Genomic DNA, 23,576 nt, shown 5'->3' with positions numbered 1-23,576 from the left:
GCTATATGTCCTTTGTCACCTTTTTTGTGTAGTATAATTGTAAATTTAGTCCAATCCTCTGGAATATTTTCCGTTTTAGTAATTTCGTTAAATATATTTGTAAGCATCGGACCAATAACTGGTGATGTAATTTTCAGTATTTCATTTGTAATGAGGTCTGATCCTGGAGCTTTATCATTCTTTTGTGTACTAATTGCTTTTATGGTTTCTTCGTTTAGTACTTCAGGTATTTCCTCTTCATCGGTAGATGCATCATATTCTCTTACCACTTGTCTCAAATTTTGACTTTGATATATAAATTTCGATAAAATTCTGTAGCAGCTTTTAATATCTCGGGTCTCTTCTCTGTAATTTTACCATCCTTCTTTTTTATATTTAGTATCCAATCCATTTTTCGATTTAGTTCTTTCAGTGCCTTTTTTATTCCTCCGGTTTTTTCTATATAATTCTTCATAGTATTAAATCGTTTCGTTTTTCTTTCGTTCCGTAGTTTTTTGTTTATTTCTGCGATTTTTCGGCGGTTGACTTTAGTTTTCTTTTCTTATGTATATTCTATTCTTTTCGTAGAAGTTCCTAACGTAACTGTATTGGTTGTTTACTTTTGAGTGTGACTCGCTTCTTGCTGTTTGTGTTTACTTTTCTAGGTATCGTTTTTAGTTGGTTTAGTAGTTTGTTGCAATGATATTATATACAATAAAGAGGTAGATATCGCACTAGCACGCGAAAATGTTGCAGACAAATTCAGACAATTGTCGTAATTTCATTTATTCGGCTAATAGCAGCGAGCTAAGCGGAACGTTTTCGTGGCGTGACAACAATAATCTAAAATGCGAACCTGTGTGTTAGGAAAATGTAAAAACTATGTTTGCAAGATATATAAGAGTGAAGGTATTTCATACCATACGAAAGTATATAAAATAACGTCGTATTTGTATTTTATCACGATTTTATTTCTTATTTACAAATAAATCTCGAATTATTAACGTGGTGGTTCGAGCAAGATAGAGATTATGATGACAACTGCAGCGCGACAAGGACAAAAAGTATGTGTCATAGATTAAACGAGAAGTGAAATCGTAGGCAGAATACATAGCGTTCGTAACCGCTTGATTGCGGAACTTGAGTTTTCTTGTTAGGTAGTGAGCGTCTTTCTTAAATAATATTATGATGATTATACTAAGTTCTGGCTTTCAAAGTCTTATAATAAAGGTGGTATAGAATGAGATTAGTAATAGCAGGCTATTTGATATTTTGTTAGTACTTAATCTTGGAATGTATGTAACGTACCAGGAGGTCTACTTGCAGAATCGACAACGACACATTTGGAACGATACGATAATACTCCGAATATACCGCAACTACCCTGTCTGCTGCGGGATGATCGAGGTAGTATATTTTAAGATAATTTAGGAAATGATGTAAAAAAGGCGTTGTTGCAGTGAATGTATTACGAAATTTAATATTTTTTAATAAACCAGCTGAACTATCAAACTATAAAAACAAGTTTTAGGGTAGGTAGCGGACGTAGACAGTAAGTGCTATCTGCTTGCGTAGGAGTTTTTTCAGTAACACTGCCCTTTCGGTATATCCCTTGCTAACTGCAGAAGAATCAATGGATCATTTTCTGTTTCTCCCATTATCTTATTGTAATAAACCCACAACAAAAATACATTCATAAATAATATAATATACAAGAAATAATAATTGTAAACTTAAAACTTTTTGGAAGCCGTCGTTAGTAAAATTGTAAAAATAGAACCCTTATTGTATTTTTACATTAATTAATACATTTCAGTTTTGTTTTGATATGTCTGTATGATTTTTATTATTTTATGTACAAATAATTTATATCATCAATATGGCTATATATTATAATCAATATAAAATTATTATTGTTAAAATCAATAACACCTAATTTACCTAATTTAAATGTAGTTTTACTACTTCATAACTTTTATTACATGAACTCATGAATGAATCGTATTTTGGGCATAAATCACGATGTACGGTAAAAAATCATATCTGGTGAATGATTTTGTGTTTTTGCTATGCAAATACGAAGCAATCAGCAAATTAGACTTATCTCTTTTTCGATTGCGATAATTGCATTTACTATCCTTCTTTGACGTGTAATCGTAATGTAGTGTGCTATTGCAATGTTAAATTATTCATGTGTGCGTTTGTGTATCATTTACAAACACCGAATGTTGTCTAGGTAACCTATCTATACTTTTAAATATCACTGGTTTGTTGTATTTTTCTTGTATTGATACGCCTTCTTTACTGTCTATTGATATTTGTAAATTATTAAGTAGGGCTTCTGGTTCGCCTTTGTATTGAATAACTGCGTATTTATTATGAAATCGTCTTATTTTCTTAGGGCATATCCCTGTGAGTGTAGCTCGAATCATTCTATGGTCTGTGTTAAAATTTAAGTTATATATGACCGACACATCTTTGAATATTTTTCTATTGTTAGTCATAATAACGATTTCGTTCTTATAAAGGCCGTTTGGTGAGATCCATGTCCATTTATTTCTTAATTTCTTAGCTATTTAGGATACTTAGTCTGTTTTGTACTGAAAAATTTACCTTTTATATAGTTGGTCATTTAATGTCAAATATTATGGTTGCGCAGAAATTTAATTTGTGACAAAACCAAAGATTTATCAATCTGCGTAAAAATAATCTGATTGATAGTTAACAACTGTAGTTAACCTACCAACTATAGTAAGCTAAAATTAAGTTTACTTTATACCTCCTAAGAAAGTTGGAAAGAATAAAGATTAAAATTTGTAATTCATTTTAATTTTAATGTAATTAATTTTATTCTTCAATTTGATTTCTGAACGACGGGGTACATATCAAAGGAAAAACATTGTTGTTTTTATTTAATTCCAAGCATTTTCATATTTATTCACCTTTTAAACCTTGTCTGGACTTCCACAAATAATTTAAGACCAAAATTAGCCAAGTCGGTCCCGCCATTTTCGAGTTTTATCGAGAGTAACGAACAGCAATTCATTATATATGTATAGATATTTTGATCCAAAGGTGTGTGGTGCTGGCTCTGAGTGCTACAAAGTGGAAACTGCATTTGCTGCTTATCCTGACGTGATGCATAGCATCTACGTAAGAGGCGTGGAGCATCGTGAGGAGCGACGTGTGCTGATTTTTTCATCGCGGCATCTGCTCTTGACGCTGCAGTGAAGTGCTGCAGGGTGGCAAACGCCTGAATTTCCCACCATAGTAGTATTTTAAATGACTATCAACAAATCGCAGGGAGGCAACAGGCATGCGTGGCTTGCTCACACTTTTCTAAATCGTAAAATCTGTATGTTAAATTGGAGTAAAACGCTGAAATATAGGCGACATGATAATACTTTGTAACAATGATAATTTCTGGATCTACTGAACCGGTTTTGAAATTTATGTTTTTTTATTATCACCTAACAATAATTCGTCATAATATCTTATAATCTTAAGAACGTAACATGAATATATTATTCTTTTGGTTTATATAGAATCCACTGTAATTGCATTATATAGAATCATTTGCGGGCTTGCTTTGTGAGTATTAATTTTGTGATTTTGAATTATCATGCGTACGTGTGCTATAACATCGTTCGTCATGCTCACAATGGCATTGCTTGCGGCGGCGTAGTCTGCCAGGTCATCTCCTTCCCTGAAATATGTGCGAAGGGAACGAGGGCTGGTCCATGCGTCAACTCGGGAGCCGGTGCTGATTGTGGTGCCAGATTGTTATAGTTAATGAATTATTGTATTTGTTTGGTACAATAACTAATTGAGACAGTAATCACGACCACCATTTTAATGAAGAAATCCTCCAATATACGATAATTTATTTTTATACCTACATTTAATTATTTATTACTTTTCAGTATTCAGTAATATAAAAGAAATATTTATAGTGACGATTCAAAACCGCTTAGTTTAAGTCTATTTGAATAAAGTTTATTTGACTTTGACTGTTACCAATAGATAGCCACATTTTTGTGTGTATTAATATTAACCCGAAAGATGAAAAGACTTTTTCGTGGTAGTCTGTTTTAAAAAGGAAGTCGGTGAAAAAACGGTCGATCATTAAAAATACCTTATATGGCAAAAGAAAGTTTGCCGGGTCAGCTAGTCTATAAATAAATTTAAATGTTTCATTAAATAATGGCTGTGTCGTAAATCTTACTACTCCACAGCTGAATATCTAAGTGATCCAACAATCTGGGACTAGATTATGAATTGCTATTGCTATAATATGTAATTAAAAAGAACGCAAAAAAAATTGCTTCGAGAGTTTCTTGCGTCGCTTCTTCTCTCTCAGAGCGCCATTTGTTTTCGAAGCGTAGTAGTATCTAGAATATTAGAAATGACACCACAAATTATTCTAAAGGAATCCATTTCGAGAAAATAAATGCCTTTTTATGCCAATGCATTTTAACCGATTCTAGCATAGTTATGTAGGCCAACATATGTATCACCTGTGATCGCAATAGTTGCTGGGAATTTAGTTAAAACTGTCTAATTCTGGATTTTTTAAAATCGTTGAATACTACCAGGATCAGATTAGATTCAACACTATACTTTAAACATGGTACTTGAAGCTTGGATAGTCAGTGGTGTTATTCTCGTAATTTCAAAATCGTTGAAGTTATGTTCCGATCCTATCCTCGTTTTGCTCTACTTTCATATTCTCTTATCGTTTCTCTAGAATGAAAACTAAATTGGAGGCCGCGTGTTAACATTACATTTGCACGACAACCTCGATGAATGTCATTCGAATATTGTTGTACCTAAATCTAAAACATTTCTATTTTCTACCACTATTATATCGGTTATCTATGCTCTGTTATATATAATGCTTTTAAGTTGTAAGCTCAACTTAACGTCAAAATTTTACAGCTGTTTGTTACGAGAATACGCATCATACGATTTCCCTATTCACAGAACCGTCTATTTATGTTACAAGAATAAGAAATTATATCACTTTTAAATATTCTCGTTTTCTTACGACAATAGAGTTTTTAATTTCCATTCCTCTTTGGAGATTTTGGCTCGCACATTCCATACATCCGCCAGCTTCAAGTTTTCTTTCATTATTTAATTCTCATTGGAAGTTTTTTGGTATGTGTATTTATTTATTCCAAGGTGGGAAATAAATCTAGTTAAAAGATGTACATAACCCTATAAAGCTGACTGACTACAGTCAACAGTAAAAAATAACATAACACAAAAGGTTAAATTAAAACTTGTACGTAATGTCTTACTATTAAACTTAGTATCTAAATATATATATATATATTTGAATAGGCGTAGTCCCGGACTCATGGAAGTCAGCCTTTCATTTCCCTTCCTTGACTAAAGTACTTTTATCAAATACAAACTCCCATGTTTCACGAATTTTCAACGCGATTATTGTTTTAAAATTACATACTTACTGAAATAAATAACTCAAGAAAAATCGGCAGATTCACGGAACGTGCGAGCCAAAAACTAAAGAAAACGGACAAGGGTTAAGGGTACTGAGTGAAAAAAAAACTCACAAAACAAATAAATATTGTGCTAATTTAGATTATACAAATTGAAATTATATTTAATTATTTACATAATATTCACGATTTTAAGTGCGTAACCATATTTTTCTTTATTTTTTGGTTTATTATTTACTTTAACTGTAAGACATTGAATGTCATTATTGACATATTATTCTTTGATACGAACTAACGCTTTTGTTCTATGTTTGCACTCAAATAATTCATCATACTTTTTTAGCTCCTAAGTTCTTCAGTCTTCAGTCTTCACTCCTCAGCAACTCATTAGAGTCAAAGTGTTCTGTGCTACTCAGTAATGAGTTGAAAAAGTGTTCTTAAGACTGTTAGACGGCGTTTTGGAATTTTAAATTCTAATATGTTTTGTTGAATGATCCTATCTTTGGTAAGTGTGTGCTAATACTCTAGCTACGATTGATTTACGAGAAATGACTAGAAACTGCTGTATAGAAAACTGTAACTCTTCATCATTACGAGCTGAGGATTTTGGCGTTACATACCACAAATTTCCAAAAGACCCCATATTACGCAACACTTGGATTGAAGTCACACACACCCTTGCCAATGTAGAGTTCCCTGGTTTTGTATGTTCGAGACATTTTTGTAAAAAAGACTTTAAAATATATCAAGATTCAAAATATATTCTGATACCAGGTACTTAAGTTTCTGAAGAATGCTGTAGTTATCAGATTGTATTGTAGTTAGGCTGTTTTCGTTAGTGCATGTTATTTGCAAAGCAAAACATAATTTTCACATGTATTATTTGCTATCTTCACTGTTTTTGTTTCTCATTTAATTTATTTTTAGATTATATTTATGTTGCTATGTCCTTTCTGAGCGTGGAACCTTTTATATATAAATCTGTAGTGTATTTTTATAGCAAATTTATAGTTCTGTAATATTTTTGCATGTAAATATTATTATATTTATTATACGCATATTTAAAGCCATATAATTTTTGCAGGTGCAGTACCATCAATATTTTCTTGGAAAATGGCTGATATTGTGGATAGTAGTAGTCCTCATGATATTTTTGAACGTGACAAAAATGAAGATAAGAATACATCCTCTAGCAGCAAAGATTCAGAACCAGAAAACATAGATAAGATTCAAAAGTTTATAGATGAGCAGCATCATAATTTAAAACCAGATAAAGACAATGTAGAAGCTGAGCTCAGTGTTTTGAGCCTTACAAATGAACAAACTGAAAATATGAATGGTGTTGTTAGTATGATGCTGACAGAACCAGAGACAGGTCCTACTGATGCTGATATAAAAGATAACATACCTGGGAAAGAGATTGAAAAATGTGAGTAATCACTTTTGTATTACATACAACTTTAAATAGTTGAAATATTGCTGTAATATACATCTTTGATAACAAGCTTAGAAGACCCTTGACTATTACCATCAGGTTATTAACCACCAGCTTAGGAGACCCTTGTCATTGTTAATTTATAGTTTTACACATGGTTTATTATACCAGTATATACCATAATACCAGTATATACCATAGTACCATAATAATGCTTGCATATTCTTGCTCTCTAGCTATTGTAATTACTGAGCTAATGAGATTTAACATTAGCAGCGCAATTCTGCTGTCACTTTGAGACATAAGTAGGTGGTTAAATACAGGGTGCAAATGCAATACCTTGGAAGGCTGAGATCATTGGCAACTACAAGGGTGTCCTAAGCTTCCTGGTCGAAATATCATACAAAATATGTGCAATGTTAGACATCGGATATAATAATATATTATTATGTTAAGACATTCTGTAACTAGATCATTTGGTTCAGCTCTTCCTCAATATCCGTTGTCAACTTCACTGACATTTTCAAGGCACATCCTTACTGCCCATATTCACATGCAGCGACTCATACAACTTGATATAATTCTTCATTAAAATCAATATTGACCTATTACCTTAGTAACAAGCTAGAACAAAAACCGGCTATTTATGGGTAACACAATGGTGCCTATTTCTGCCATGAAGCAATGATTTGTAAACATTATTTGGTATCAGTCTGAAGGGCACCATGGCTAGTGAAATTACTTAACATCTACAACAACAAATGAAACTTAACATCTTATGTCTCAAGGTGACTTGCACAATTGTAGTAACACTCAGAATTTCTGGGTTTTTCAAGAATCCTGAGTGGCATTGCATTATAATGGGCAGGGTGTATCAATTACTATCAGCTGAATGTCCTGGTTGTCACTTCCCTAATAAAAAAAAAGTAGTTCTAGTAATGTTGTTTTATTCTAGGTACTATTGCTCTTACTGTTGGGTCTAAGGTTGAAGCCAGGGATTTTGCAGACATTTGGTACCCTGGAGAGATTGCTGAAGTAGATTATGATGAAATGGAAGTGCTGGTCCACTATGAAAATACTTTTAACAAGTAAGCTTTGTACAAATTATATAATATACATTTTATTGGATCCCTTTAAAATATGGAGACTGTCATGTGAGTTACTTACACTTGAGAAAATTTATTTGAATAGTATTGAAATTGACCCAGTGATTTGGTCAGTTGACAGCTACAAGGAACAAACATATAAATAGGTTGCAAACATGCAAGTATAGGAGTATTAAGTTTAAAAAAATTCAATTATGCACATTATGTTCTCAGTGTTTTTGTAGAATTCACAGCTATCATATTGCAACATCTCCCAACATTAATTAATCATCACCACATCATATCTGGTGTGACATCATAATCATGATGTTTATTAACCAACAGATATATTTGTCCATACTACAAAAAGCTCTTTCAAAAAGGAAATCATTTTAAGTATACTGTAATTGAGGGGTTGATAGCGACTTTAGACATATGCACATACACTCATAGACACATTAGCATTATAATACAATATATATTATATAATGTAATAAATAAATCACATAGTCACCTATATATCTATTATAGTGCATACCTACCTAGGTTTGTACTTTAGTACATCTGGCTATTATTTATAATAGCCAGATGTCACGAAATTAATAAATAAATTATCATATTAACTTACTTTCCATTAGGTTGGGTACTTTGTTTAAATTTTGATTATTTGATGATCTAAAGGCAGGTAGCCTTTGCCTGGTAGAGGAAAAAGGCTAATTTAAAAAAAATATTTAAATTTAGAAATAAGTCAAAATGTCAAAAAAGTGATAGAATAGAAATGTCAATGAATAAAAATCTCTAAGGTTATGAAAATTACGAAAATAAAAATTTGAATAAAATTATTACATAATATTTTCAGGCATGATGAGTGGATAAATGTAAGCAGTTCAAGACTCAGGCCATATATTCCTAAACCTGAAAATTGTTCGAACTTACCAGAAATGGCTTCTACTAAAGGTTCACATGATGAGAATACTATTCAAAAAGATGAAAGTAATGTAGAAGAAAATAATAAGGTGACCTTTATGCCTGGTGAGCGTTGCCTTGCTAGATGGCGTGATAATAGACGATTTATGGCCACAATAAATAAGGAGTTGGAAAATGGTAAAAATACTTTTGATTTGATAGTAAAAAGTAATTTATGAACTTAATGGATTTTTATGTGTAGTAAAAACAATAAGTATCCAATGTAAGCTTATAGTTTCTTTGATTACTCTCTCTTATTCATTTACATTTCAATTAAATAAATTAATACTCTTAAAAACATTTAAAGCTTTTTATGCCAAGTCATGCATAAAATAATGTTAATGTGAAAATTTTGTCTTCAAATAATAATTCATTCATTAAGATCATTTAAAATAATCTGTAGTTATATTATTCTAACTTTTAACTTAACTACAATTGTTTTTTTATCTCTGTAAAGTAGGAGACAATTTATTGAGTAATAAAACAAATCTATATATATAAATAAAATTGGAGTGTCTGTTTGTAATATTGAAATAACCGTTTTTCACTGCATGTACATGAATATGTATACGGTACATACACCAAAATAACATTTTTATAATTTTTATGTCTGTCTGTCTGTTTGTTCCGGCTAATCTCAGAAATGGTTGGACCGATTTTGACGGGACTTTTATTGGCAGGTAGCTGATGTAATAAAGAGTAACTTAGGCTACGTTTATTTTAGAAAAATTCTTTTATTTGAGAAAAATTAAGTAATGTTGCAATGTCCAAGTAACGATAAAAAAAAGAAAAGTCAAAAAATAATTTATATGGCAAAACAACGTTTTCTGGGTCCGCTAGTATAACAAACATTTATTGATTAAGATACAAAAACAACAATCATGATAAATGTAGATTATGTATGTTGTAAACATTCACCACCACTTTTGGTTGGGCTTTTTTGGGAAGACTGGCAAAAAACTAAAGAGCCACTCTTTTAAATCAATATTTACAGCTTCATTGTTTTACAGATTATTTTACTTATTATCTGATTATAATATTAACTATGTAAAGCAATATAATATTGAGGATTTCTTTACATATTAGTTAATAATTCAACCAGAATAACTTAGTAACAAAATTAAAGCAAGAAAAAAAATTTCAACCACTAACTAAGTAGTCATGATTTTGTAAAATATTATATCACCTAATATTATATTATTTGATTACCAAACAATGACAAATAGAATATATAAGTAATTTAACTAAACTTATCTAAAATTAATAAGAAGACTTTCAACTTCAAAGAGTAGTGGAAAATAATGATGAATTAATTTTCATATAATACTTTTCAGGTGAATTTGAAATAGTGTTTGATGATGGTTTTCATTGGAAGTGTGCATCATCAAGGTTGTATAAGCTGAAAGATCCCTCCCTCTCAGTTGATACATCTACATCCACAAGTGTGTCTGCTTTGTCACCAATACCAGCTGGCACAGGTCCCATGGGAACACAGGGGTTAAATGTACCCTATCACACACATCTGTTTGATCCAACACGTGATTATTTAAGCTCGAAAAGCGAACGTCGCGAAATGAAAAGGAAATTGAATATCAAAGAAATTTTTAATATAGGCCAAAAGAAAAGGAAAATTGTATCAAATTTCGAAAAAGAAAAAGGGAATGCTGAAACGAAGCCTAAAGTAATTAAAAAACAAACTAAGAAGAAGATTGAGTCAGAAATGGAGATCAATAAGAAAACAGGTAAGCTAATTTATGATCCAAAGCAAAAATGTTGCCACTAATAATTATATTTTTAAATATAAATTAAATACAATGTGCCATGTGGCAATGCACAATTTTTTATGCTACACACATAAACTCTATAAATGTTTAAGTGAACTCTCATATTTTATAAACTGAATACCTAGAGGGACATTGTTTGTCGCGAAAATGTACCTTTGTAAAAACACATTATTCTTTTGGTATTAGAGGGAGCTGGTGCATTAAGTGTGTCCTATAGAGCAAATTATCTTTAGCAACTGGTATTTATTTGATCTTTCGGATATATCTATCTGATGATAGTTGAAATATTGATATATTTTATTCATTTTTATTAATAATAATAAAGTGTCTTTTATTCAACTAAAAACAAACAACTGTTTGCCAATAGGCATAGGCCTCCTCCAACCTTTTCCACTCCTTTCTGTACTTGGCAACCCGGCTCCAGGTCACTCCTGCAAATTTGGCAAGGTCATCGTCCCATAGTTGGCGGGGTCTTCCCCTTTCTTATGCCATTATATTCCGTGACCTTTGTGTTCCACTTCTCCTTCTCTCTAATCATATGCCCAACCCGAAATAAAAACACCACAGAAACAGCAGCTGTTATCTCAGTTTTATTAAATGGCAAATAATATTTTTTGCTTAAAGCTGTTGAATCATCATTAAACAGGTTTTCAATAATCTGATAATGCATTAATGGTTCTTACTATCTAAATTTAATTTAATATATTGTAACAATTGCTTCAATATAATGTCAAGTCAATGTTTTCTATCACAACATTAACCACACTGCTTGATTTTGTTTGTGACGAGTGAGTGTGTCAAACAAACGAAATGGACAATAAATAATACCAACAATATTCCACTGTAATCAAATCGAATGTAGATTCTAATCTCCAAGCAATAAATGCTGTTTTTTTTTTGTTGCAGGGCATTTAACCTTCAATTTGCTAGCATGCTTCATTGATCATTGAAAAACTGTTTATTGATTTAACAACCACCTTTTCATCTTTGCTTCACATGTTTTAACCCCTTGTTTGATAATCATAAATAATTACAGTTGCTAAGATACATGACAACCAACAAACAACAACAAACAGTACAGATATTAATAATACATCAGAAACAGCAATGATTGAGGACTGTGACAAAATCAATCTACGTGATTTGGACATCGCAAGTGGTGATGATGACAAAATGCATACATCATATCTTTCAGATTCTTCAGATTTGAACAGTTCAACAGACCCCGTAAGTATCTTTGTAATTTAGAATAGCTAGCGTATTTATAGACTGTACCTTGTTAGAAAACATTAGAACTAGTAACATTATTAAATAATTTTAAAACCTAGGTTACAAAAGAGGAAGAATGCTTGAAAAGGTTTGAGAAGCCTGATGAGATTAAACATGAAGAAGAAATTGTTAAAATAAGAGAAGCAATCATGAGACTGGAGAGTAGTTTGAATACAACAGATTCAGACAATATTAAAATAAAACAGGAATTTGTAAAAGTAGAATCTTTTGATGTAGATACTTTGACTGACAATATTAAGGTAGAAAGTCTAGAACAATCAGAAGTAGACCTGGAAAAAGTAGAAATAACACTTGAGAAAGTAGAAACACCATTTGACCATGTAGCAATAAATGTAGAAACATACAAGAAACAGGCAAACGAAATAAGTCCTGAACAACTAATTGAGATGCAATCAAGTAACATAGAGGTAGTGAAAGTGGATTTAGGGAAACCGAAGCTAAAGAAGGAATCGTTGAAGTTGAAGAAGAGTAAGAATATGAGGTTGATGCGAGAGAAAAATGTTAAGCGAGAATTCGAGAGGGTTCAGAGCGAATTGATGGAGGTGAAGCGACAGATGGAAGAGATGCGACAGCAGATGTTATTGAAAACTGAATCAATTGCGCAAAGTGGTGGCACCAAGGAAATGGCAGAGAGTTTCCTGTTGCCTGGAGAGTGGTGCTGTAAGTGGGTAGATGGAGAACCAGTTGGTAAGGTGCGGGATTCTGCAGACAACAAACACGACGATAAAGTGCCTACGTTACCGCGCCGTAGTGTTGAGGTAATTATTATATTTGTAATAATTTGTTGCAAGGAATAATAGGAGAACCTTTTAGAAGTCAACGTCGTTCTTACAATTGCTCTTATCTCTTTCAGTAGGGCGGCGCACCGCTTCCTAGTTCTTCCGCCTGTTCCGTCTATATATATAAAAGAGAATGTATGTTTGTATGTTCCCTAATAACTCCTAAACTATTCGACCGATCTCAATGAATAATCTTTTGTAATAGATTCGTTGAAACTCAAGGAAGGTTTACATATATAATTTAAATGGCAAAACAACGTTTTCCAGGTCAGCTAGTAATAAATAAACACCTTTGCAAAAGAAGAGCCTTTTGATTAATTCAAATAATTAATTGCATAATACACAAACTGCTAACAAACACCTGAATTGAATAGAATATTTTTAAATAACTTTGAAATTTTCAAATTTTAATATTTTTATTTGACTTTCCAGTACTTTTTAATACAAGGACAATTGTTTTTAATTAATTGAATGCATATAAAACATCTTTTGCTTAAGATTTCCATACAGTTTTTGTACAGAAAAGTTTAGTGTGCCGATTTTTTTGTTTATTACACCTACATTTCATCTTCTTCTTATTTATATACTTGTTTACTGTATCATAATTATGCACATATTATAGCAGGCCTGTCTCACTTCCCGTATAGGTATCGACGTGCGGCGGCCTTTACAGAGTAGGCCAGCAAGTAGGGATTTTTTTATTTTCTTTGTTGACCACAACCTACTTCACAGATCTGACCGATATTTTGAAAATGGAGAAACATAAATTAAGCAAAGCATATTAAAGATCATTGCGAGCCAAATTTAAATTTTTTAAGCTCCTTTACAATCTAATTTTAAGTGGTTATTATGATAATTAAATTACCATCCATGATAGCTATTATTTAGATAAGATTAGATAGATATTTATTTTCTATATAATAAGTAGGTTTGACTATGTCGTGGTCTTTCCTACGCATACATTACTATCTTTAGGTTTGAAAACGAAAATATTGATTTAAAATTACGATTACATGCCTTTTTTAGAAAAAACAGCTATTTTTACAAGATGACCTAATACTAGATAGGTAAGAGTCACGTGATAGAAAGAGAGGCAACTTCTAGGTGAATAAAAATGCAGGCTTATTTGCCAAACCACTGTGCGATCTGAATTACACCTTATTGTATGACCGCAAGAGTCCCTATTTCTTTAATTGATTTTAGCGGAGTAAGACTTCCGTACTTGTACTATTATATATTATTTAGCTATGGAACTATTATTCAGGAGTTTCTTCCAGGTCTGTGGTGTCACACACATCCATTAAGAAATCGATCTAAATATTGGGTGAAATGCTGTTTAGTGTATCATACTATTATTGTTTTTTTTTAGGTTGAGGACAAAAGGTTACCAGTTGGATGGAAGAAACTTTTGGTTCGCAGAAGTTTGGGTCAGTCAGCTGGAAAATGGGATGTGGTTTTAGTCGCGTAAGATCTTAAATGTTTATAACTTTATTTTAAATTTTAAGCGTTATTCTGATTCATTAAACTTAATTCTGTAGCTCAAGTTCCGTAAAATTATTTTCCTCCGTGTGTATAATTCAAGGTCATCAACACACATGAGCATCTGTAGCAAATAATATATTTATTTCGACATATCTTATCTTTAAATAAAACACTTTTAAGCGATTAAAACGCGTTTAATTGTCACTGTGTTTTTACATTACATTTTTACGTAAAAGTTAAATTTTTGTCAAAAGTAAGTTCTCCTGAAAACGTGATCTTTTTCAGGTCTCGAAACGTCGAGTTAATTAAAAAATTATGAAAATGTAAGTTATATACGCAAAAATCGAACGCGAGGACAGTTACGATTACTCGCATTTTAATCCTTTAAAACGTGTTTTATTTAAATGTGTCACACTCGCGTTCACAGAACAGAAAAAACTAGTAGAAGTGGCATCATGTCATTTTACTATGGAAACCAATGTCGCCAAACTCTTATCTATTAAATATGTAATACACACACTTAATTCCGGCTTTATGATACGCCTAAATTCACAATCACGAAAAGACATAACTACAAATTTATTTACATCAAATTCGAACTTAATACAATTACGCTCATCTCACATTCTTAAACTGATTGTGACAACCTCAGAACTTTTTCTTAAATTGAGAAAAATAACGTATAAAAACTTGAAGTAATAGGAACTCTATAACCATAGATTTGACTTCTGTCAAAATACCTAGTGTTGTACAAAAATGAACAAACATATCGATAGGTTAGTGAAAACTAGAAATGATCTAATCAGGGTTGATAAAGTATATTACCAATACAGTACGTCGTAAGCTAGAATAATAAAAGGCCAATATTTTTTCTTAGGCATATCGTTTTATTTAAAAGAATGGACAATATTTAGCTCAATACAAATAAAATCAAGACAGTATACACGAAAAGTCTTGGAAAGTTACATAATCAATATTATATTTACCTGGGAAGCAATACACGCATAAAACATAGTTTTTTTTATAAGTATTCATCGTTCTTCTGTATAAACCCAAGGGGCCAGCAAGACATGAGATTTTATAAACCGTACTATTTCCAAAACAAGCAGTAACGAATGATTAATAAAAAGAGAAGCTATAAGTACTGATGAAGTATTAATAATCTTGTTAGTCTTATGATATTTTATAATATGATGTCCATATACTCCAATGATTGCAAACATTCTCAGAATTCATGGTTTTCGATCTAAGTTTTACAATTCTATGTCGTATTTCCTCTACTCCATGACGTTACGTATTTACTTGTGGGAGGCTCCTTAGCACCGGATGCCGGCTAGATTATGGGTACCACAACGGCGCCTATTTCTGCCGTGAAGCAGTAATGTGTAAACATTACTGTGTTTAGTTCTGAAAGGCGCCGTAGCTAGTGATATTACTGGGCAAATGAGACTTGACATCTTATGTCAATGTCTCAAGGTGACGAGCGCATTTGACGTGCCACTTAGAATTTTTGGGTATTTCAACAATCCTAAGCGGCACTGCATTGTAATGGACAGGGTATATCGATTACAATCAGCTGAATGTCCTGCTCGTCTCGTCCCTTATTTTCATTACAAAAAAATGTGATGAGGTTTTTCTTCTACTCCACCTCGACTCAACCTTATCGGTGGAACATCAATATATGCCAAATGTTAAAATTTAATTAAAAAAATTGTTTGTCTATATTTAAAAAATATCGCATATTTAGTTCAACTGGAATCTTAAACATATTTGTTTAATAATAATTAGCTGTACCTAAGAGACAATTAAAACTATTAATTTGAATTCATTGTAGTCTCTCTTGTACCCAATTAGCTTACTTACACCCTTATTGCATGATGTTGGGAAAAGAGCAAATAATTTATTAAGATAATATTTATTTCGATTAAATTATATCGATATGTACATGCATGCACTTGTTGAGTAGCAAGATATTTTTATTGTTTACATTTATTATTCTAACATAAGTTACATCGATTAAACGTAAAGCAAAATGAATCATACGTCGTAATATTATGGTTCATTTTTAATTGTATAGGTATTTTTCACAACACAAAAAAATTTAATTGAATTTAAATCGGAAAATTATGATTACCAATGATAGGGAATCCCTTTGTGGGACATATTTTTATTGCGTCTATGATTTCTACAGTCAAAAATGCCACAATAAGGCATATTTGTATTTTTTTAAAAGATAATTATGCTTCACTTGACATCAAACGACTGGTCTCACTTGCGCCTCGAGTAGGTTGTACACAATAGTGGCGACAGGGTGACGCCCACATGCCACTTCCACTTGTTTTTTCTGTTCCGTGCTCGCGTTCATCAAAGAATATATCTTTTGTTAATCGCAGTATTATCAAAAACAAAAATTGTACTACAGAATTGTCTTTGTTGAATAACTACTGATTTAAAAGTGTATAAACTAAGAATTGACTAAATGTTTTTTACTCTCCAAATGTTTTATAAAGGCACGAGACTAATGTCTCGTGCCAGACTTTGGCAATTAAACATCTCCTGAGGATGCCTCGTGTAGAGGCGAAACACGTGTCGAATTGTTTAAAGACAAATATTGGCGGAATTGACACAAAAGACAACTCAAAACATTTGGATAATAATCATGGATTTCCGCAATGTAACGCATTCTTCAATAAATTTTCAAAATATTCTCACAATTTTTTTTATTACAGACCAGATAATAAAAAGATTCATACGAAGCATGAGATGCGTTTGTATCTAGAGTCAAACATGGATGACGCACTGAAACCTTACGAACCCGCGTTATTAGACTTCAGTGTTCACCAAAAACTATCGCGGCGCCTGGGCTGGGTTACATACTCCCAGGGGAATGAGAAGCCTTCTATGCCATACAGGAAGAGGAAACTATCGCTTGTACGTGATGGTAGATCTAAACAGAAACTCAATATTAGGAAACCGAAAGCTGTGAGTCTATGTCTCAAATTCAAATATTTTTCTTAAAAATAGAATATGATATTACTTATTGAAAGTCAAAAACGGGCGTTGAAACTCAGCGGGCTTTCTTTTTTATTTATCTTAAATAAAAATTTGGTAACAATGTAAGTAGGTACAATAAAACTTGGTCATTCCATTCCCAATCTGTGGTATCAATAAGAAAGTCATTTATGTTATAGTAACCATTACTATTTATTTTGAACATTTTCTAGGATTTTGATGTAAAAGCATAAACATTAAAGCCCCACAAAAGGCCCACTAACTCGACTTTGCAGCATAGTAGGCATTATAAGTTTGTCTGTTCCTGTGGTATCATTTTGGTTATGACAGTTTCTAGCAAATACACTTATATGCCTATGTACATAGCATTATCAAGAATATATATTATTGGGAAGCAACAGTTAAGATGTTGATTTCTTTAAATTGTGCTCTCAATTATTATTCAGGGCCTAGGTTATAAATAGCGCGAATATCTTTTCTGCAGCACAAATATGGTATTAATATCGGCTGTACTTCCCCATAACAATATACCATAGGACACAATACTATTTTTTTTATGGAATAGGAGGACAAACGAGCGTACGGGTCACCTGTTGTTAAGTGATCACCGCCGCCCACAGTCTCTTGCAACACCAGAGGAATCACAGCAGCGTTGCCGACCTTTAAGGAAGGTGTACGCGCTTTTCTTGAAGGTACCCATGTCGTATCGTCCCGGAAACACCGCACAAGGAAGCTCATTCCACAGCTTTGTAGTACGGAAGAAAGCTCCTTGAAAACCGCACTGTGGAGGACCGCCACACATCCAGATGGTGGGGATGATATCCTAACTTGTGGCGTGTCGTGCGAAGGTAGAATTCGGCGGCAGGAATCAGGTTAAACAGCTCTTCGGAACACTTCCCGTGATAAATGCGGTAGAAGACACATAATGAAGCGACGTCTCTACGCAACGCCAAGTGATCCAGCCGTTCACAGAGCACAGGGTCCCCGACAATTCGAGCTGCTCTGCGTTGCACGCGGTCAAATGGATCGAGCTGATACTGGGGTGTGCCAGACCAGAGATGACAGCAATACTCCATGTGTGGCCGGACCTGCGCTTTGTACAACGCTAGAATGTGGGCCGGCTTGAAGTATTGCCGTGCTCTATTAATGACGCCCAGTTTCTTTAAAGCCAATTTGGCTTTGCCCTCCAGATGGCCACGAAATTGGCGATATCTCGAGATTTCGAGACCCAGCATTCCAATACTAGTCGAGGCTTTGAGGGAAGTGTTGTCGAAGAGCGGTGATACGACAAATGGTTTTTTTTAGTGGTAAACGCGCAAACTTGAGTCTTCTGGGGGTTAAATTGGACAAGGTTCAATTCACCCCATTCCGCGACCTTCTCAAGAGAGGACTCGATAGAAGACACAAGTTTCTCCCGGCACTGGTCGACGATTTCCCGAGAGAGACCTGCATGGCCCGTGTATACGGCATCACCAGTGCTGTCGTCTGCATTAATGTTGGAGGTGTCCAACATATGATTGATATGCAGAAGAAACAGCGTAGGAGATAGCACAAGCCTTGGGGCACTCCAGCATTCACGGGCTTCAGGTTCGAGCAATGTCCGTCGACAACGACCTGTATGCTGCCCCTAGTGAGGAAGCTGGAGGTCCACTTGCTCAAGCTCTCGGGAAGCCCAAATGATGAAAGTTTTGAGAGGAGCGCCTTGTGCCATACACGATCAAAGGCCTTCGCTATATCCAGACCAACTGCCAGGCCTTCCCCCTTGCTTTCAATAGTCGCAGCCCATCAATGTATTAGGTGTACCAGAAAATCACCTGTCGACCGACCATGGCGAAAGCCGTATTGTCAGACGTTGTTCAACTGGTGACCCTCTAGGTATACTAAGAGCTGACGGCTAATTAGGCTCTCCATGATTTTGGAGAGCAGGGAGGTAATAGCAATAGGCCTGTAGTTTGCCGGATCCGAACTGTCTCCTTTTTTTTGGATCGGATGGACAAGGGCTGACTTCCATGAGTCAGGGACTACGCCTTTGGAATAAGAGTGCCGGAATAAACGCGTTAGCACCGGCGTCAACTCAGGGGCACACGTTCTAAGCACGATTGGAGAAATGCCATCCGGCCCGCCCCACTTCCTGACATCCAACGAATACGGAGCTCGCCTAACAGTTTTCTGTCTGAACTGTACTTCAGGCATAGAGCTCTGACACCGCGGGTTGGTTGGCGGTGTTTTTCCGCTGTCGTCAAGAGTCGAGTTGGAGGCGAAAAGAGCGCGCAGGAGATCGGCTTTCTCTTTTGCCGTATGGGCTAGGGTGTCATTCATGTGCAACGGCGGCATGGACGGCTGGCTGAAGTTACCAAGAGCAGCTTTCAGCAGGTAACTGGAAAGCTGCTCGCCGGTTATGACTTTGCACGGGCGATTTGCCGCTTAAATAATCTGGAGGCACGGTTGTATTTTCTCTTAAGAAATATGCAGTTCGGATGCTTTGTGCCCAGCGCCGCAACCCAAGTTCGACACGCCTGTTTTTTGCAGTCAGATGCTGCTTTAACTGACGCATCGAACCAGGGCTGTGATCTGCCACCAATCGGTACTAGAGAGCTTGGTATAAAAATATCCATGCCCTGTAGTATCACATCGGCTACTGCAACGGCGCAGGCACTAGGATCATCCGAAGAGAAACAAACCCTGCCCCAAGGGTAGGATGCAATAAAAGGAACGCATCCTATCCCAATCTGCTGACTTGTAGTGCCAAACGCGGCGAGTCGCTGGTGGTCTGCGTGGGATAGGCACTACACACCTGACCAGGCAATGGTCGGACGTTCCGAGGAGGGCGTCGACAAAGACCTGGTAACCATCGGGATGTGTAGTCAGCAGAAGATCTAATAAGGACGGCATGTGGCTATCCACATCTGGGAGCCCCGTTGACGACTCAACCAATTGGGACAGACCATACGCCAATGCAATAATTATGCACAGATCGCCCTGCGTAGTCTGTGGTACGTAATCCAAGCCATTCGGCATTGTGCCCGTTGATGAATACTACGACTATGAAAATAACTAAATAAGTCGCCACCATAATATAATTTTTATGCTGTTTTTATATATTACTTACTTCATTTCTTCTGTCTACGCTACAATCCTTTCTGAACCTTGCTTAACAAATATCAGCTTCTTTCTGTAAGGCTGAAATCTATAGACCGTAATTCTCAGACTTTACTTACGAAAAACTCAGCCAACTGTGATAAAACGCGAACTTGACTTTTGCATTGGGCTGTCTTAGCTTAGGTTCATCATAATTTCAATAATAATAAAAAAACGAAATTAAAGATTATGCTTAGCTTACACTTAGCAAAGTTTTACGTAAGTATAATCTCAGCAAAGTCTAAGTATGCTTTATAGATATCTGCCTAAGATGACAACTTCCCAAGCATCTTCAGATCTTTCTCAACACAATTTTACCAATATTGGGTATAACTTGGGTTATTTTTCTTCCAATTGGCGGTTTCCGCAACTCGACGTCATATGCGCCTATTTTGCGTGCGAGGGTAGAGATTCTCCAAACTGCCAAGCTCCTCCATGAAGTCACCCAACTTCTTAACGCTGCGCGAAGACTTCCCGAAGAGTGCCTGGTGAGCCCAGATTTTTTTTTATTCCAGCTTTCATAGCTGTGGTGTCATACCTTCCTTCAATGTGACCTACTCATCTTAGTCTCCGAGTCTTTCACAATGTCTCAATCACTTCATTATTATTATTATTATTATTATTCTGGCCCGGAGGCACCTAACGCACACACACTTCCACAGATACAGAAAGGAATGAAGGTCCATGTATAAGGTTCTTAATAGGTAAACTAAATTAGGTTTGGTGATAATTGGTAAAAAAATATATGAAACAGTGCAGGACATAATATGATTTAGATTGTATTTAATGTGTTGGATGTTTTGTGAATGAGAGTGTGGGGGTAGTTATTAAAGTACAGCTTATTAATTTCAGTTTTGTACACAACCTGGAGATGAACCAAGTAACACTAACATGTATGGTTCAGGTACGATGGATAATACTGCTACTACTACACTTGAAGACGGATATGGTATTTGTTTATATAATTGATTTTAAAATAATTTAGGTCATTAAAAGTTACTTTTTTTAAATCTTTTGGTTAATTTCAGTATATGTCGGGTCCCTGAAAGTACAAGTCAAAGATAATTTATTGTGTTGTCCCACTGAGGGTTGCTTTAAGAACTTCAGAAGTAGTGCACTACTGAAAATGCATATAAAACATTACCATAGAGAGTTGAAGGTAATGTTGGGTAAAGCTCCCAAAGTGGTGGACTTGGCCTACGCAAGATCCAAAGCCACACTTAAAGATAGGAAAAAGAAAAAGGGTGAACGAGTCATTAAAGTGAAACTGCCGAAACAAAAAAGAAGCGAAGAGAAGTTCAATTTTAAAGATATAAATAAAGAGCTAAAACGAAATATAATTCAACAAGAAAATAATATACATAAGATTGGAGACTCCCCTAAACTCCGCCAAGCTTTGGTACCTAGACCGGTTAAAGGTCCCAAAGTATTGTTGCCAGTGAGAAAAGTGAAATCCAGGGTAGAGAAAAACATGGAAAACGAACTAACTAATGACGAAACTTCAGCAAATGACATGAGTGAAATTGACTTTGAGACAGCAATATCGACACACACAGTTACAAAAACATTACAATCTTTTAAAAATGATAGGAACAGGTTATTTAGTAAAGCAGCCGTGAGCGAGGATGACGAATGGGCTGCGGCCAACTCGGATTTCGAGAGCAGATCCAGTTACCTGGGCTCGGAAACACCAGATTTTAGAACTAATAAAAAGATTGTTCCGCATCAGTTTGGCTCTTCCGAATCAAATGAAGAGCATAAGGACAGTGAAATGTATATGTATACTGAGAGTAAGTATTTTTTTAACTATAACTGTCATATTTAGATTTAATTTTTAACCAAAATTTATGAACGATGCGGGACTCGAACCCGCGACATCTAGCGTTCCGTCCGAGCGCTAGCCAACCGTTCGAGTGCTTCATAGACGCTGTTTTTTCTTTTCAATAGTGAAGCGACTCGCTTCTCTGCCCCGATAACAATAATTGATCGATATTTATTAAGGATATAGAATATGTAACAAACCTTATTGATAACATTTTCTCCTTGACAAAGCAATGTAACAAGTTATTATAATTTTATTCAAAATTCATAAACTTAACTGTATATGTATTTGATAACCAATCACAAAAGCTATTAATATTAAATATTCTAACTAGATATTTCTTATGGAATATACACCCTTTAAAGTTAACTATACGACGTATGCCATTTTCAAACCAGTATGTTTAATATAACCATATATATATACAACAAGTTGAGCAACAATAACAGTTATTAAAAACATCTTCATAAATTGTGACAATTTTTTGACTGTCGATCAATAAGAAATAGAATCGACATCGTACAGCTTGACTACTATCAGTTGATTAGTAGTCGAGCTGTCAAAGTTAAAATATATGGTTGGACGAAGTCTCAGACCAATTAATACACTGGACGAAGTGAAAGCTTCAAATTGTTTATTTTGTGCGTATGCCATTTCTACTAGTAGTAATTGTAGTTTTACTATCATAAGTAGAACATGTTACAGCGCTTATGCGCTTCCGATTAGGGTCCGATCCGTAACCGTAAAAACACGGTCGGGAGTAGTCGTAAAACTAATTCTATGGTATTTTACGCACAGATCCGGCTTTCGTCATCTGATTTATTTTCGTCTCCGTACCGGAGATGATTATTGACGGACGGAAGTAGCCATAGTATTATTTGTATGAACGTTCGCGCACTGCGTCCGATACGAATCCGAATTACCAGGGATGTGTAGTTGTGTAGTGTAGTTGTTGATACCTTCATAACTACTTTGTTAACAATAATAAATATTGTTCGATTAAGAACTGACTTTTATCTACCTGCTTGACTGCAATCATTTCTCCTGGCGGTATACTTTGTTTAAATTTTGTGCCAGAAGTTGACGCTGATTGTAAGGATTAATGATCAACGATGAAGGTAAAAAGTTGCCCCTAAAGTGCTTGAGATCGGACTAGTGCGTAAAGCAATATCCGAATTCAGTCTGAGATTTCTACACCTGTATTTTCACGGGTACGGATCGGACCCTGATCGGACGTAGTGCGAAAACGCTCTTAATCATAAATTTTTATCGAATATCTATTACAAAATCATTAAGTATAATGAATATTTAGTTATTATTTACTTAAGTTTGAAATGAT

The 23,576-nt window shown here is 34.6% G+C and overlaps 1 protein-coding gene across 3 annotated transcripts in view; it reads left to right on the top strand.

Annotated features, from left to right (window-relative positions):
* The first annotated feature begins 5,515 nt into the window (after nt 1-5,515).
* LOC126965840 (uncharacterized) overlaps nt 5,516-23,576 on the top strand; it is a 29,986-nt gene continuing 11,925 nt past the window's right edge. The window contains exons 1-12 of one of the 3 annotated variants that reach the window (XM_050809603.1): nt 5,516-5,639; nt 5,788-5,949; nt 6,529-6,873; nt 7,835-7,967; nt 8,824-9,068; nt 10,265-10,672; nt 11,751-11,941; nt 12,043-12,762; nt 14,153-14,247; nt 16,995-17,247; nt 21,268-21,364; nt 21,444-22,205. In XM_050809603.1, coding sequence (XP_050665560.1) covers nt 6,558-6,873; nt 7,835-7,967; nt 8,824-9,068; nt 10,265-10,672; nt 11,751-11,941; nt 12,043-12,762; nt 14,153-14,247; nt 16,995-17,247; nt 21,268-21,364; nt 21,444-22,205 — 3,220 coding nt within the window. In that variant the 5' untranslated portion in view covers nt 5,516-5,639; nt 5,788-5,949; nt 6,529-6,557. The other 2 variants (XM_050809602.1, XM_050809601.1) reach the window with 2 other exon arrangements.

This window comes from Leptidea sinapis, chromosome 9 (genome assembly GCF_905404315.1).
Source record: "Leptidea sinapis chromosome 9, ilLepSina1.1, whole genome shotgun sequence".
Taxonomy (NCBI): domain Eukaryota; kingdom Metazoa; phylum Arthropoda; class Insecta; order Lepidoptera; family Pieridae; genus Leptidea; species Leptidea sinapis.
The sequence above is the reverse complement of the archived record's forward strand: the minus strand, read 5'-3'. Positions and strand labels throughout refer to the sequence as shown.